This window comes from Coccidioides immitis, assembly GCF_000149335.2.
Source record: "Coccidioides immitis RS genomic scaffold supercont3.1, whole genome shotgun sequence".
NCBI lineage: Eukaryota > Fungi > Ascomycota > Eurotiomycetes > Onygenales > Onygenaceae > Coccidioides > Coccidioides immitis.
The window spans coordinates 1,313,695-1,329,618 of NW_004504310.1; the positions used below are offsets into that span (position 1 = coordinate 1,313,695).

Sequence of the window (15,924 nt, forward strand, 5' to 3'; positions counted from 1 at the left end):
TTAGCGAGACAAAAGCTTAGGCAAAAGTGCTCGGGTGAAGATGTGGGCAGCTTGATCCCAGAGGATGTACCCCGGATCTCTTGTTAAGGATCCGAGGCCCCTTGCTGATCTTGCATCCCCAGCAGCAAATGACAAATGATACCTTCAAGTTTGAGCGGCCTCCTGGCTGCGCGAGGAGAAGGATTGACAGCGGCTAATGAGCTAAGTGGGGAAAGGTTGTTCTAACATTTATTTTCTCGCGTTGAGAGGCCAGTCGGGCCGGTGGGGTGCCGTGTTTTGTTCGATTCTCGTGCATGATCCTCGCTGGCAAATGCGAGCAGTTACGGGGTACGGAGGACGGAATACATGTGCATGTTGTCCGTTGCTGGCGAACATCGAGTGCTCTGACCTTGGCTGCATGAGAAAATAACTGTGTAATTCTAGGGGCTACGGTGCACCGCATATCGAAGACATACCGAGTTAACGAGCCCACCCCGTACGATCGTCACGATGAGCAGCCAGGTAACTTGTCGAAGTAACTAGTTGCGAAACCGAGACAATGATTAATGACACCGGGCTCCTTGACGTTGTCTTCACGTTCCTCATCTGCCTGGACCACCACAAAGTGAGAACGTCTTAACGGCTTTCCCTGCCCTATATTCGCACCCGGACCGGTGGCTTGGTTGTCATTGCACGTCCCAAGAGGAGAATATTGCTTCCCATCGGACATACCTTTAACGGCCAGCGTGTTTAGCTCTTCATTTCCGCCGCCTCTCCACATCTGAATAGGTTCGAATTCTTATGGGTGGAGCGGCTACAGGAAAAAGTTGACACAATCGATGTATTTTTTCAATATTTTTCTCCTTTTTTACATCTTCATGCTAGCTCGCTAATTGTAACACTAGCACCCGCTTTGCTTCGCCATGCGGGAGACGACATTTTGGCTCTTTTGCACTTCTCCCAACCCTAGCCATCAAACAAGAAACAAAGTTCAGTTAGCAGCGCTGATGAAACATGCTGACATGGATTTTGATCTCAGTTCCTGACATAATATTTTTCTTTCACCATCAAGATTCCTGTTTGGTGCATAACTACCGACTATAGCGCCTGTAAGAGCTATTTGCCAGGTTGACCCTGGTTTACTTCCCACGTTAATCCCAGCCTGACTGGTTTGACTCGATCGAAGACACGACAGGCACCTGATGTCCGAAAAATGGCGGGAATCTCAAATAAGTCTTATCTCTTGTCCTTTTCATATCAGCCGCCCGACACCCCGGCGGATCGAACCCACCTGTACACAATTAAACAGTGGAGTGGATTGATGCTGAATGTATTCCCATAATCAGCTTATTCGATGTGTACAACCGAGAAGTGTCTTCGCCTCGCATTTCTAGGCTCGGCTCTCGCACATGGAGCCACTCGATTAGACCTCTCATGAGGCTCGCGAAACTCGTCCTTTTTTATAGCCGTCCGTCCTGATACGGCCCGCCATGATAGTCGTCACTGGGCCTCCCCCAGACGGAGACGTCAATAGAGGCAATGCGATCACGATCATAATGTGGGTGGAATTTAGCATTGCGTTGGTGCTCATCTTGTCGCGAATATTTAGCCGGACAAGACTGAACAGATCCTGGGGTTGGGACGATGCCTTCATGTGTTTCGCTATGGTATTACTCTTCAGCATCTGATACAACCACCGATCTGACCGTCTCTCAAGGTTAATGCGACGGCGCAATCCGTTCTACTCACTCTCAGCGTCAACCACGGCACCGGGCGACATGAATACTATCTTATTGCATACGACAGGGTGCTCGCCAATAAATTCAACTGGATATCTCAAGGTTTACACGTAATGTCGACAAATTGGGGAAAGGTATCCGTCGCATTGTTCCTCCTCCGAATGGTCGACAGAGCAAAAGAACAAAGGATAGCTTTTTATGGAGGAATGGTTCTGCTCACTATTGTTAACGTCCTCTGCATATACTCACTCTACAGGCAGTGTAATCCCACTCGATTACTCTGGGACTCTAGTGTCGAAGGAACATGCTGGAATCCTTCGATTCAGCGGAGTTATGCTATTTTTCAAGGATGTAAGTTTGGATCAATCATGATTTTGCGGGAAGAATATGTGGTGGTTTAACCGACGTGATCTAGCATTCTCAGCTTTTTCCGACCTTCTCCTTGCGATCTATCCAATTTTTATACTCTGGAAGTCGCGAACGGAATTAAAATTGAAAATTGGGCTCGGTTGCGTTACAGCACTTGGGATATTGTACGTCCACTCGAACCCCTTATTTCCAGTCAATCCTAATGCAAAATCTAGTGCTATGATCGCTGCAATCATCAGAACGATTTTCGTCTCCCTGCTATCGAAACGAGATGATTATACCTTCCACAGTGTCCCTCTGGCTGTATGTATCACCACAGAGCAATATTTAATCATAATCGCCGCATCTATCCCCACGCTGGGACCTTTAGTCAATGCCCTTCTCAAAAGAACATCCTCTTCCTCCCCATACCGTTCCAATCATCCGCTTTCTCGAATATCTGGTCGACCAAACCATGAGCGGTCCCGTGGCGGCCGAAATAGAAGTCGAAGCGGGAAAATGATTCTTACATCCACAAATGCTCAGGTTTACCCGCTCAGTGAATACAAAGGATGGATAGGACCTAATGGGATTAATGGCAGTGGGGGGAGTGACGAGGCTATTCTCCCTAGCCAAAACATAGAGCCAGGCTGCATAATGAAGACTATGGAAATCCGCGTGAGTTCTCGGGGCGACGATAGGTCAGAGAGCGATATCTCCCTGTCACCAGAATTGTCGAACGAGGTATGAAAGGAAATACATGAAGCATTTAACGGTATTTAGCGAGGGATTAATGGTTCAATGGCGTAAAGGGCGAGGCTATTGGCTCTAAGGATGGTTGTTTTGTGGAAATACCCATATGTATGCCTAAATTATTTTTCCCGTCATTGCACAAGATGCTCTGTATTCTTGGTCCAGTTGCGATGAAATTGGGTGAATCCAGGATGCTTTCTATTCTCACTAGCAGGGGATGGGAGCTTTGACCTTTTCTTTTTTTTTTTTTTTTGGATGTCGGACATCCATGAACACATTGACCTACTAACTAACTACCGAAAAGAAACCCTGAGACACAGACCCATAACTATCTATGCCAGTGAGCTTGGAAATGCGGCCCGGTGATATAACAAAAGGAAGAATTTAACACCGTGTAAAACCACCTGTATCTCGCTTGGCTTTAAGCCCCCGACGGCTGGTCCGCTCCGCTCCGCCTCGTTCCGCCCCACGCCCAGCGGGCTTCGCCGCCGAGATCTCCACCGTGAAGTGTGTATCGATATACCCAGCTGCGGGTTGAGAAAATAGTTTAAGTCGGCAGAAAGGGCCCCAACCAGCATTGAATGTCACAAACAAGGGGCGCAAATGGCCTTGGTTTGGTGGACATGGTTACACTTTGCTATTCCTTAGCCTGATTGATGCGTGCAGGGTTGGCTGAAATTATAGAGCAATTCGCTACAATAGCCATTCATTTGGTTGATGCCTCACAGCTTCCCGTCCGCATTGATTTCCAAGTCAGCGTGTGCTACGGAGTGCTCGGTTCGTAATTTGCGCACACATGTTCCTTGAGAACACCCTCATAAATATTCTGACAACATCATCTTCCGTCAAGGCCACAAAACCGGGGAGAAACAAGGAGAATAGATTTCAGAGTGGCCCGGAGACCTGCCTCACATGCGGATAAGACACAGCACAATGTGGGCTGACCCAATCCGCATTTTTTGAGCCGAGGTCGGGCTTGTGTGATACGACCTCACCACCAAAAATGTGAAGGAATTTCGAAGATAAGATGGGAACATTTCCCGTTACCAGATCAATCCGTGGTTCAATAGTTAGGACCTCGATGCAAGAGACATTTTCATTTGACATCATGGCATCCCCGATGGAGCGTCTCATCACCAGCTTGACTAAAGGCGCCTCCGTGGAGACAATATGGACCAACATTACCGGCTCGTTTTCCCCGGCGGGCATTGAATTCTTCGGCACCCTCAGCGTCCAGCTTGTCACCTTCTGGCTCCCATCACTCTTCTTCCTGTCCCTGGATATCTGGGCACCGTCCTTCTCTAACCGACACAAGCTCCAGCCCATCCCCAAGCAACCGACGAGCAAGGAAATCAAATCCTGCGTTCTCCTCGTCCTGCGGAACCAAATCATCAATTCCATCCTACACATCATCCTCATCTTCATCTCTCCGCAACGCCCCTACCGAATCGAACCCTCACTCCCTAGTCTCCCCGAAATCGCCCGGGATTTTATCATCTGCCTCCTAATCCGCGAAGCCCTATTCTACTACAGCCACCGGCTCCTCCACCACCGCATCTTCTACGCACGAATCCACAAGCTTCACCACCGTTTCACCGCGCCAGTCGCACTCGCAGCCCAATACGCGCATCCGATCGAACACATCGTCGCGAATGTCTTGCCCATAACGCTCCCACCGGCGCTACTAAAGAGCCACATCTTGACCTTCTGGACGTTCCTTGCCTACGAGCTGTCCAATACAGCACTTGTCCACAGTGGATATGATTTCTTCAGCGGGATAGCCAAGATGCATGATTTGCATCATGAGAAATTCAATTTGAATTATGGGTCAATTGGATTACTAGATTGGTTTCATGGCACGGATAAACTGCACAAGCGCACGGAATGATTGACATTATTTACATGTATATATGAGTCAATATGCGAAGTATATATGAGGAGCAGAGAGCTATTGGGGTAGGGGGAAGTCTTCACAGGTCCAGAAATTGGTGAAAAGTTAACTGGATAGTTAACTTATAGCTAGAGCGGAGCGCGGAAATACTCATTGCATTATCGAAAACCTCACCATTTCTCCACAGGCTTCTTCATAGGCAGCCGGACTGTCCAATCAATCTCTCTCCTCAGGATGACAAAATAAACTCCATTTCTTGGGGTAAAGATTTACCCGAACCACGGGCGTGGATGTGTGGCGAACCATGGGGTTGGGGCCCCAGAGTTGGGGTTCCTTGCTCCAGAAACCCAGGCATTAGTTTCTGCGCAGGCGGCTGAGGCGAGCAGCAACCAATGCCCATTGCGTTCCCTCACGATTCCGGATACATCGGATAGAAAACTAGTTAGGGAATGAAATGACATGAAGACATCGAGTTCAGAGAGGGCCGAACCCGGTTGTAAAAGATACATACTGACTAACTATACACTTGGTAATTCTGCAATATTCACAAAAAAATTTTTTTTTTTTTTTCGTTTGAGTGACTATCCTGTTCCTCATAGAAAGCAAATTCCTAACAAAAACGGAGAAAAGAAAAGGAGAGTACGAACATATACTCGCCATATTAAACAGTCTTGAAGTTGACCGGCCCAGCCCATTGCCTTAGTCTCTTGCCAAATATTTGCAGGAAGATAATCATCACAAATGCAAAACCACAGATACCCCCCATTGTGCCAAATTGTCTAATGGCGCCCTGCTTCCCTGCCCATTCAACCATGAAATAACTCACAACAAATCCGCCAGTCGTACGGGCAAAGTTGATCCAAGCTGCAACTTCACCGGATGCTTCTGGGTAGCTGTCGAGCACATATGCATTCACAGCGACAGTTGTGATCATGATTCCGAAGACGTAGAGGCCCCAACCGAGGGAAGCAAGCATGTAATGGTATCCTCTCTCGAGCGCAAATCCGAGAAGGACCGTGCCAGAAATCAAGAACGGTGTAGAAACCCAAGTAGCTACGTAACGTGCTTCTGGTTCAAACCGGCCATGGTTCCTCTTGGAGGCGACTCTCGCTATCATATCGTGAAGCCAGTGGCCTGCAATTTCGCCAAGGATAGCGCCGACAACTGGTGTAAAGTAGAAGAAACCTGTGACGTCGCGTAAGCTCCGAGTTCGATGGAATCAATTGAGGACAAATGCTTACCAATTTGTTTTGGCCCAAAGTTATAGAGCGGGCCCAAGAATATTGACAACGTAGTATTGATGCCAACAACCCACGCGAAGGTAAACAGGTAGTATAACATCGAGATCAAAACTGGCACCTTGGAGATAACGATGACAGGACGCATCATGGCATCCTTAAAGGTGTTTCTCGTATGGCGACTTTGCCACTGTTCGATACCGATCATTCGCTTCCATCTACTGACACGCGGCGGTTGCTGGTCCTCCGGGATCTTTCGATCATAATAAGTTTCATCCACAAAGAGAATCGCCGCAATAAGGCAGAGGCCAGTTATGATTGAATATACACCGAAGGCCCATTGCCATTTCTGGGTGTTGATGATAAAAGCTGTGAGTAGAGGCCCCATATACGGCGACACGATGATAAAGCTTGACCAGATATTGATTTTTCGCGCGTGCTCGTGGAAGAAGAACATGTCTTTGATATACATAAGACCACCCTGAGTATGTAATTAGTGTCGGCGCGATGGATCATGCGGCAGATTTTTCCTTACCCCTTGCATAACTGTGGAAAAGAAACCGTTGAGAATTCTAGCGGCCTGTAGGGTAGTAGATTAGCATAATGCACATCACACTTATTGCATCAAAGTGCATTTACCATGAAGGATTCAAACGTCAACGCTGCAGCACACCAGATTGCAGTCGCCAAAGCAATGACCAAGAACCAGAACAAGACAGGATATCTTCCAAAGTATGCGGAAAAGGCGACAACAAAAACACCACCAGCACCCAACATGAAGACATTCCCTACTTGAGAGTGGTTCACCTCATCTTCCGTCATCCCCCATATTCTGTAATCCGAAAATATGTCAGCATATCGTTCATTAGTCTCCTGATTTGAAAAAAAAAGGGCTCTTACTTGGCTTGGGGGATAAGAGTGACAGCTCCTGTGGCACTTCCATAATCAGGCAAGAATGCCGTTGCAGAAATGATAGTCAGGATTAGAGCCTTCTTGAAATTGGACCAGTTCAGCGGGTCAGCAGACGAGCTGCTAGGCTGGGGAATCAAGACTGTATGTCCATCTTTCGCCGTCATCAATTCTGTAGTTCCGATCTGAGCTGCGTCAAGCACGTAGCCATCCTTCTCACCAGCGGCTTCGAGGTCGACAGAGGCACCATTACTTGCAGCTGGTTTCTCCCCCCGGACGGAGTCCTCGTCGGAAGAGGTCTTGCCTACACTGTCAGGCGCCATTGTCGTTTCGCAACCGTCAACAAAAGTTAGGGTATCAAACAAGAACAGAGTTTCACAGGCCGGGGTAGATCAGCGAAGGCGAAGCATTTTGAGAAAAAACTACGCGGGGGAACCCCAGGATAATTAAGAGAAATTAAATCAAGGAACAAAACCCGGGGGGAGGGGGAACCCAAGGGCAAAAGAACCCCGGCTGGCGTCCAAAGAGCCCATTATGGACAACTCTCTCTGGCTTCCGGAAGCAAGGAAAAAGAACGCGTATCATAATCAATTGTCAGCGTTTGTCAGGGGTGGATATGGAAACCGATCCATTGCCCCATGCCCACTGGATTGAACGCCAAGAGAAGGCTTCAAAGTCTTAAGCCTGTGTCTGGCTGCGGTTTGTCGACTGTTCGCTTCAGGCTAAGCTCAACCCCAATCTGGAAATATGGAGATGTTGGATGGGTCTGCCATGGATATATCCACTCCGTCCACGATTCGAAGTCGTGCGCCTGGGGAAAAGCATTTTTGCATATGGGTCCTCGTTAACTTAGCGTTTCGGCTTATCTCCTCCTAGGTTGTTAGTCTACTTGATTTTTCGACAGGAAAAAAAAGATGCTGTGTGCCAAGATAACGTAAGTAATAAGTAAGTATCGTTCGTGGCATGTTATCCCAGTTGCGAAGCAATTTACCTCCTGTTACCTGACGGTGTCACCCTAAACCCAGACTTGTAGCTGGTTCATATAAGATGGTACTACGAGCCCAGCCTGTTTATGCCGCAGTTCGTTAACTATCGTTGATATCGGTAGAAACAAGCAGTCGAGCACCATGGGTTCTGTCCTTTCCTGTAGTAAATGTGATGAAGGATCATGACGGAAGAGCAAGGTAGCTTTGAGGACAGAGCTGAATACCCAGCAATAAAGTGGGAAAACACAAGCCGGCGTGTAGCACTCCAAAGTCTTCAATGAGAAAAAGCTGTCGGATGCCGGGGCAGCGATACCATGAGCTCATCTCACTTACTTTTCAACAACCATAATGATAACGGCAACAACATGAGCCATTAGTGACCTCATCATGGAATGTATTGTGAGTTCAATGTCCGTGATTCGGATATGTCCTGTTTTTGCTAGTACGTACATAGTTACAATGAATCAGGCTTTTTGCTGGATTACCCATGCCAGCATGTTGCCAATGTTTAGGTAGTTTTCAGGACATTCTAGCAGCTCTGGAGCCCTTTTTCACCCCACAGTTTGCCTTTCTCTACATGCTGGGGGACCCAGCTTGTTAGCTACCAAAGCTCTGTTGGTTAAACTTTCTTCTCGGGAGAATAAACACCCGCCGCAGCCACTGATGGAGGACTCGTATGCTTGTTATTTACTAAGCTACCTAAATGGGGATTTCGTCTAACTAATCCATGTGGGTTACATGAGCGAGGTGCTAGTTGGATTACCGAACAGCCACGAACATTCGAGCAGGCTGACAACAAAGCTGAAGGACGTGAAGTCGCCCTGCCAGTATGGAACACCCCTCAGTACAGGGTAAACTTGAATACATCTTCTTATCATTGTGTTTCGCTGCATCCATCGAGCCCATATGCACCAGCTATCCTCTTTAGGGAACGTGTGTTGCAAATGTTGTGACGTGGGAATTAACGCTGTTCTCCGACTGGTGTTTAGCTCATGATTGACTGGTGGGTGAGATGAGTCTTAAAGCACATGAGGGATTTGGAAATTGTAAAGCTGCATGATATGGGTGATTGAAGACAACTTGATATTTGTTCAAACTATTTTGATGCTGTGAGCAGAATGGCCTATTCATTCCTCTTGACATTCCACTTTCTTCAGGTTGCTACTGCCTTCATCTGATGCAGACGATCCATTTTGTGGTGATGGTGATGAGGGTGAGCATGGCTCCCGGTCTTCTCTTTGGTGTGTCCAAAATACTCACTTGCAAAGTGTTTGTGTTTTGTATCCTTCTCTTTATCTTTCTCCTGGATGTCTTCGTCGTCCTCATCTTCCTCTTCGATTTCAAATGCAGGCCATCCTTCCCATCCATCCTCCCACATCCTGGCCAATTTTTCTGCCTTCTCCTCTCTCGACAACCGCTTATTTTTCATGACCTTTTCCCAACGGGCCATATCAGCATCATCCAAAAGACACTCGTTCAGCAGAGAAGTGATCTTGTCTACATCTATGCCTTCCCCGATGAACACGAGCTCCTGGCGCCGGTCACCCCACTGGCCTTGAAAGTCGTTTTCAATGGCTTTGCGGACATCCTTATCCTCTGGCCAGGCTTCGTCGGGCACTTCAGCAAACCAAGGTCCTCCACAGCTCACCGTCAGCATCCCCCCCGCCTGGCTCCATTCCCCAAACTGAAGGGGGCGAGTCGCCAGCCAAAAGAATCCCTTCGAGCGTAGAACAGGCCCAAATGCATGTGCGCGTTTATTCGCAAGGATAACTGCAGGATCAGGCTGTTCGAAACCTTGTACGCTTTGGGTCTCCATATCTTCATCCTCGTCCTCAGACATAGGATCATTCTCGTCGATCTCCATTTGGTCCTTGTTTTCGTCATCATTGTCCTCTTGCTCTTCTTCCTCCTCTCCCTGCTGAAGAAGGATGAATTTGTCATGAAGAAGAGCAAAGAGCCGACGCGGGTGAAACGGTCTCCTAGCGGTATATACAAAATTGTTAATTCCGTACCTGGGTGCCAAGTCAGCATTCGTAGCAGGAGATTGTGTTAAAGGGAGGAAGAGACGAACTCCAGGGTCTCCGGTTTAGGTGCCATCCTCTTTCCCTGATCAGTATTCATAACCGTCATCTCGTGCAGACTTTTCAACCAGCCCGAACCCGAGGCTGCTTTGAGAAAATCAAATCTCTTGGTTCCGATAATCTCGCGTACATCGACCTTCGAGTAACTGGATTCTAGGATTTTCGCATCAGGGTTCAACAACTTCACGAGTTTCCTAATCCGACCTCGGGTTTCTTCATCAACGGTCTCGATCTTATTGATAATCACAACATCAGCGAACTCGATCTGATCTACCATGAGATCGGAGATGGTGCGTTCATCCTCAGGAATGATTTCCTTGGAACCATAGCGATCGGAAAGAAACTCTGCTGTGTCGAAACTCGATAGAAGATTGAATGCATCAATTACAGTGACTGTCGTGTCAAGGCTTGCTAAATTGTGAAGCCCTCCGAGCTCGGCACTGCATTCAGAAATAAGGCCGGTTAGCAAGGGGCGGCTCTGGCAGTGGTGAGCTCAAATGAAACTCTTACATCTCGGAGAGGATCTTCCTGCTATCCTCATCGGTATCCATGATCTGATCCTCAGCTTCAAGCATTGCCGCGCTAAACTCCGCAGTGAATGTTTCCGCCACTTGCATCGGCTCACTAATACCAGTACTCTCAATGACAACGTATTCCACTTCTTTCTGTTTTGTGAGGCGCGCAAGCTCCGAGAGCAAATCCCCACGGAGCGTGCAACAGATACAACCATTTTGGAGCTGGATGAGTTTCTCTTTCGTCTGAGATACTTTATGATGTGTGATGAGGGCAGCGTCGATATTAAGTCTGTTGAAGTAACCCAATTAGCCCGGAGTGTCTTGCATTGAAATAGGGTGCAAACTGACTTGCTCATATCATTGACAATCACAGCTATGCGAAGTCCATGGTCTGGCGATTTGAGGATATGCTCCAACAGCGTGGTCTTTCCACTTCCCTAATATCAAGAGTGTTAGAATGCATGCCTACTCACGGGAGCCCCGACCCCGACGCTTACCAAGAACCCTGATAGAAGGGTAACAGGCAGCCGTCTGGCTTCTTGGCCCTGTGTCCCTCCAGCTCCATCTTTGGGCTCTGGTGAGCGATGGGCCGCAGGTCTTTTCTCTGAGTCAACTTCCATCTTACTATCGTTAGTCAATTGCAAGATATGTAGCAAAATGAAGGCGAGTTTCGAGATTTTCACCTCAGGGCTAAAGGCCCTGGCATCCTTGCCGTTCTTATACGGCCTCCAAGTTACTCATTCTTCCGCCTACAGAGAACAAGACACGACCTATTATCTGATTCAAATGCAATACCTGCAGCTTTCTGCAAATTCCTCCAAAGGTACATTGTAATTGCTCACTTATGATTGGATGTGGAAGTTTGATCCCAAGGGGTAACTTGGAATGACGCTTGATCTTCCCTATCAAGGTCCCCATTTCCTCAGGAGAAGGAACTATGCGACACAATCCGCTCCGCTCATCGACCTCTCGGTGAGACGGCCTGCGGCCGTGCAAAAGTTTTGATTTGCGGATTTATGTGGAAGCAGAACTAGCAAGCGTCCCTCGGAACATTAAGGCGAGTTGAAGCTGTAAGCGGTCAAGCATGAGCTACCTCCAATTCCAGCTCGAACAAAAATGGACGAACTAGTAGATAGTAGCAGCAATGGCAGCTTCACATATAATTACCAAGTGCACCCAGAATTTAAGAAGCTCGAACAGCAATCGTTTCTACTGTTGGAAGCTTCTTGGTTTCCCCTCTGAAGATATTGTAAGTGTCTTTGGGTGAATTCGGCAATCAATTTTTCGGGACACCAAGTTCTTACCGCTACCTATGCGGTCAACTTTTTGATTAGAACTGACATGAATGGGACGAAAACAACAATCCATCCAATCTCGGACAACGGCATAAGAACCACAGTGTAGTTCTTTGGAGATGGTGATTTCTGCAGAGAATTCTTGAACATCCGGTAGGCTGTGAGCCATTAACTAACAGGCTTCAACATCCGGCGCTGGCTGGATTTCTTTCTAGGGAAATGATGGATGGAGTGGGCATCTTGCTGGCCAGGGCCCCGGTTGACATTTAGAAGTTCGATTCATTCGAACGGGATCAATTAACTCGTACAGTATCAGTCGCGCAGTGACCTAACTAAACCTTAGAAGGTGTGACGCGGTTAGATTCATTTAAAAAACTTTTTCTGATGTGTTTGCTAGCGGAGGCTGTTCATCTCGGTAATGAATCCGAGCTTGTTGTGATGATGAGAAACCGAGTTTGACAGCAGCATTCTAGGGCCAATGGGCATGCCCACGTGACTCTAAACTTACGCCCATACAGCCGCATCCGCTGCCTTTTTCACGAACGAGATTGTTTTCGTCTCAGTCATTTCCATGAGATTTCTCATTGCGTATGCGAAGAATTCCCGGTTTTCTACTCCGTCGAGTATTGTCTTCCCGTCCGCTATGGACTCCGTTCCCCTACCAAAGGATTCTCAGCGGGACAATTCCCGGAAAAGGCCACCCGTCACCCGCTAGGAACCTCGCTACGACGCGGTCACCTCTACATCCTACGGATGGAGCTCCTGCAACGATATACGCTTTATCCACAGCACCAGGAAGAGCTGCAATAGCTATTGTGCGGGTATCTGGCCCTGCTTGTGTACAGGTATGACGAGCATCCGTATTTCCGCGAAGCTTCTTTTTGCTGATTTTCGCAATTCTAGGTATACAAAGGCTTGTGCCCCGGATCTCCTCTGCCAAAGCCACGGTATGCTACTCTTAGAACATTATGCGATCCAACGCAATCTCCATCGTCGAATGCGGTTCTCGATTCAGGCGCCTTGGTCCTATACTTTCCGGCCCCAAAGACTGTAACAGGTGAAGACGTCCTTGAATTACACATCCACGGCAGTCCTGCAGTGATTAAAGCGGTGCTCAATGCAATACCTAAATGTCTAGAGAACAAAATCGAGACCGGGCTAGAGTCATGCATCCGGTACGCTGAGCCAGGCGAATTCACTCGCCGAGCCTTTCTCAATGATCGCCTCGATCTTCCGCAGATTGAGGCATTAGGCAATACTTTAGCAGCCGATACCGAGCAGCAGCGGCGTCTAGCTATCAGGGGTACAAGCGATACTCTGTCTGCAAGATATGAGAATTGGAGGCAACAGTTGCTGTATGCTCGAGGCGAGCTGGAGGCGCTAATTGATTTTTCTGAGGACCAACATTTCGATGAATCTGTAGATGATTTTATGATTTCCGTCACGGGACAAGTTCGAAAACTGCTAAACCAGATCGATGTTCACATTGAGAATGCCTCGAAAGGAGAATTGCTGCGAAGCGGAATCAAAATCGCATTGCTTGGTGCCCCTAACGCCGGAAAGAGCTCGCTGCTAAATCGAATTGTGGGGCGAGAAGCAGCAATTGTTAGTAGCGAAGAAGGAACTACTCGTGACATTGTTGATGTTGGCGTTGACCTTGGCGGTTGGCTTTGCAAGTTTGGAGATATGGCGGGACTGCGGTCAGCGCCACCTAAGCTCATTGGTGAAGAGCGCAAGGATTCTACTGTTATTGGAGAAGTGGAAAGGGAAGGTATACGTCGAGCCAAGGCGCGAGCATTGGAGTCAGATCTTGTTATCGCAGTTTTGTCACTTGAGGAGAACCAGCATGGCTCCGCGCTAAAGCTGGAAGCTGAGGTGGTTGGCGCGATTGAGGATTGCTTGCGTCTCGACAAGCGAGTGGTCGTTGCGATCAACAAAACTGATAGGTTAAACTCGGATGTTACTAGTCGGCAATACTCGAACGTGGTGGAAAGGATTTGCTCCACGTTCCAGGGACTCGACAAAAACCGAATTTACGCAATTTCCTGCAAGGATGCGCAGGATGGGTCTCCCGACCGACGGGACCCCGGTAATATACAAAACTTCCTAAGAGGCTTAATTCACACATTCGAGGAAATGGCAATGCCCTCTCGATCAGAAGATGAGGATAATCGTTATGACCTTTCTTATTATCAGGACTCACTTGGAGTCACGCACCGACAAAGTTCTAATCTAAAAACATGCGCCCAACATCTAAGAGACTTTCTATCCCAAACCGTGCAAATCCAACACGCTAATATCGCAAGTGACAACAATAATGCACAAACTCCGGAAAATGCGCTCGCTAAAGGTCAAATGTTTGACGAAAACGAAGTTGATATCGTGTTGGCGGCAGAACATTTGCGATTTGCGGCGGATTCGCTAGCGAAGATTACCGGCCGCGGCGAAGGTGGTGACGTAGAGAGTGTCTTGGGAGTAGTGTTTGAAAAGTTGGTTTCCTTTTTGCGTCGTTCTCCATTTTTGCCCAAATGTTAACTGACATGAAATTCGAACAGGTTTTGCGTAGGAAAATAATCGCCGGAGGAGGAATTGAACCCGATCCACAAAGTTGACCGAAACGCCTAGCCATTCTATATCGTACAATCCCGTAAAAGTTTCCGTCTCTTCAACTAAATTCTGGAAAAAGGATCTCTAGAAATGGTTCGAAACACGTCCTGCGCTGTTTCGACATATTTCGAAATACTCATTGCTCGTGTTTCGGATATCGAGGCGCATATGAGTCCTCATCCGTGTCGTGAATGTCGTTGTATCCGCCTCTACCCTGTCGATTCACGGGCTGTGTTGAACCAGAAGTCTGGTTGGGTCCATTGTAGCCGCCACGACCCATTTTGTTTGATTTGTTTCCGAAATGAAGATAAAGAGCGGAATATTGAGAGGCTGAGCCTTTTTTTTTTTTTTTTTTTTTGGGTGGTAGAGCTTTGGTCTCGAAGGCGCGAAAGATTTGGCGTTTTGTTCTTGCAATTGACTTAGTTGTATCCGCCACGCCCCATGTAGGGTTTATATAGAATAAAGCTCTTTCTCTCCGGTTGAGATTTTCTGCGGATGGTTGCCTGAGGGCAGAGCGAAGGAGCCTGGTATTTATGCGTGCGACTATAAAGCGAACTTGTTTCGGAAACGTAGGGAGAAATAAAGATGTTGAAACAAGTAAAGACTGAAAGGTTGGCTGAATATGAGGACAAATAGTATTAAAATTTGTAGCCAGAAAAAGAGGTCTTGCTTGAATGAAGCCGATGAAAGATGGAATTTGGAACAGGCAGAGAGAAGGGATGAAGGAGGCTTATATATCCGAAAGCATTGATTAGAGCCTCTCTCCTTGAAAATATTAATGACAACGGGTAGAGAACCGTAGGATGCATGGAACCAACTCCTCAGCTCGAATCCATTGCCCCGTGCACAGGCACAGTCACGATTCGTTTCCGGTACACACAGCATGCAGATTCTCCCTTGAGAGCCCGGGGGCACACCTGTAACAGACCCAATAACGGGGGCTGCCCATTGAAAAAAAAAAAAAAAAAAAAAGAAGAGAGCATAAGGGTCGACAAAATAGACCCCTATGACACAAAGCAGAGAGATCCCAGTCCAAATCTTTCAGTTTTGTCTCACCCTCATTGTTGCTTTCTTGCCTTTCCTGGTTCTCTCTTTTCAACCCCCGTTGTTGTTTTCCCCTTGGCCCTTTGTTTAAAAACAGTGGCTGATGAGTGAAAGCGAATCAGATCCTACAGATACGATCCAGACGATTGTCTCAGGTAGGTAAAGAGGGGAATACCGAGGAAATTCGGGCAGTGACTGGACGAAAGGTTCCGAACGAGCGAGTGGGCCATATGGGATTTCCGGGAAACCAGCCACGCAGGGTTCAGATCTGGATTGAGGACATCTTGTGCTCCGAGGAAAGAGGTCAGGATGGGGACATGGCTTAGCACATTTTCAATGCATTAATCTCCTTGGTAAGGGTCTCGTGTCTATGATTCATCGTTGTTGTTGCCTGCGTGGGCTGGGCCAATCTACGATGCGCAATTACAACGAAGATGATCTACCATACCGAGGGATATGCTTTAGCAGTGGGGCGAGGGCTGTTCAATTTTAAAGTTTGGCTTTCACCCCAATGTATCTGTGCATTCAAATGGCAGTTT

At 47.6% G+C, this 15,924-nt stretch overlaps 5 protein-coding genes across 5 annotated transcripts; 3 read left to right on the top strand and 2 right to left on the bottom strand.

Annotated features, from left to right (window-relative positions):
- Positions 1–237: 237 nt before the first annotated feature.
- Positions 238–3,008, top strand: CIMG_02645 (uncharacterized protein). The gene is made up of 4 exons (XM_001248873.2): positions 238–1,646; positions 1,697–2,069; positions 2,134–2,251; positions 2,303–3,008. The coding sequence occupies exons 1-4, from the start codon at positions 1,470–1,472 to the stop codon at positions 2,814–2,816; spliced, it is 1,182 nt and encodes a 393-aa protein (XP_001248874.2). The 5' UTR covers positions 238–1,469; the 3' UTR covers positions 2,817–3,008.
- Positions 3,009–3,378: 370 nt separating this feature from the next.
- On the top strand, positions 3,379–4,879 carry CIMG_02644 (C-4 methylsterol oxidase). Its single transcript, XM_001248872.2, has one exon. The coding sequence runs from the start codon at positions 3,847–3,849 to the stop codon at positions 4,705–4,707; it is 861 nt and encodes a 286-aa protein (XP_001248873.2). The 5' UTR covers positions 3,379–3,846; the 3' UTR covers positions 4,708–4,879.
- A 492-nt stretch (positions 4,880–5,371) lies between these two features.
- CIMG_02643 (MFS transporter) lies at positions 5,372–7,255 on the bottom strand (the record flags this gene model as incomplete). Its single annotated transcript, XM_001248871.2, has 5 exons — positions 6,849–7,255; positions 6,588–6,780; positions 6,484–6,528; positions 5,952–6,429; positions 5,372–5,895 (listed from the first exon to the last, which is right to left on the bottom strand). The coding sequence occupies exons 1-5, from the start codon at positions 7,178–7,180 to the stop codon at positions 5,372–5,374; spliced, it is 1,572 nt and encodes a 523-aa protein (XP_001248872.2). The 5' UTR covers positions 7,181–7,255.
- A 1,709-nt stretch (positions 7,256–8,964) lies between these two features.
- CIMG_02642 (CobW domain-containing protein) lies at positions 8,965–11,199 on the bottom strand. Its single transcript, XM_001248870.2, has 5 exons — positions 10,937–11,199; positions 10,788–10,876; positions 10,435–10,728; positions 9,915–10,364; positions 8,965–9,855 (listed from the first exon to the last, which is right to left on the bottom strand). Exons 1-5 carry the CDS (start codon positions 11,057–11,059, stop codon positions 8,997–8,999), a joined length of 1,815 nt encoding a protein of 604 aa, XP_001248871.2. The 5' UTR covers positions 11,060–11,199; the 3' UTR covers positions 8,965–8,996.
- Positions 11,200–12,324: 1,125 nt separating this feature from the next.
- CIMG_02641 (small GTP-binding protein) lies at positions 12,325–14,308 on the top strand (the record flags this gene model as incomplete). Its single annotated transcript, XM_001248869.2, has 3 exons — positions 12,325–12,579; positions 12,638–14,223; positions 14,290–14,308. The coding sequence occupies 3 exons, from the start codon at positions 12,325–12,327 to the stop codon at positions 14,306–14,308; spliced, it is 1,860 nt and encodes a 619-aa protein (XP_001248870.2).
- Positions 14,309–15,924: the final 1,616 nt, after the last annotated feature.

Bases quoted from the DNA above. Each gene is read 5' to 3' on its own strand.
- CIMG_02644 (XM_001248872.2), top strand. From the start codon at position 3,847: ATGGGAACATTTCCCGTTACCAGATCAATCCGTGGTTCAATAGTTAGG.
- CIMG_02645 (XM_001248873.2), top strand. From the start codon at position 1,470: ATGATAGTCGTCACTGGGCCTCCCCCAGACGGAGACGTCAATAGAGGC. The intron at 1,647-1,696 runs GTATTACTCTTC...CCGTCTCTCAAG, and splicing joins CCTTCATGTGTTTCGCTATG to GTTAATGCGACGGCGCAATC. The intron at 2,070-2,133 runs GTAAGTTTGGAT...GACGTGATCTAG, and splicing joins TTATGCTATTTTTCAAGGAT to CATTCTCAGCTTTTTCCGAC.
- CIMG_02642 (XM_001248870.2), bottom strand. From the start codon at position 11,059: ATGGAAGTTGACTCAGAGAAAAGACCTGCGGCCCATCGCTCACCAGAG. The intron at 10,877-10,936 runs GTAAGCGTCGGG...TCTTGATATTAG, and splicing joins CCCTTCTATCAGGGTTCTTG to GGAAGTGGAAAGACCACGCT. The intron at 10,729-10,787 runs GTCAGTTTGCAC...TTACTTCAACAG, and splicing joins ATTGTCAATGATATGAGCAA to ACTTAATATCGACGCTGCCC.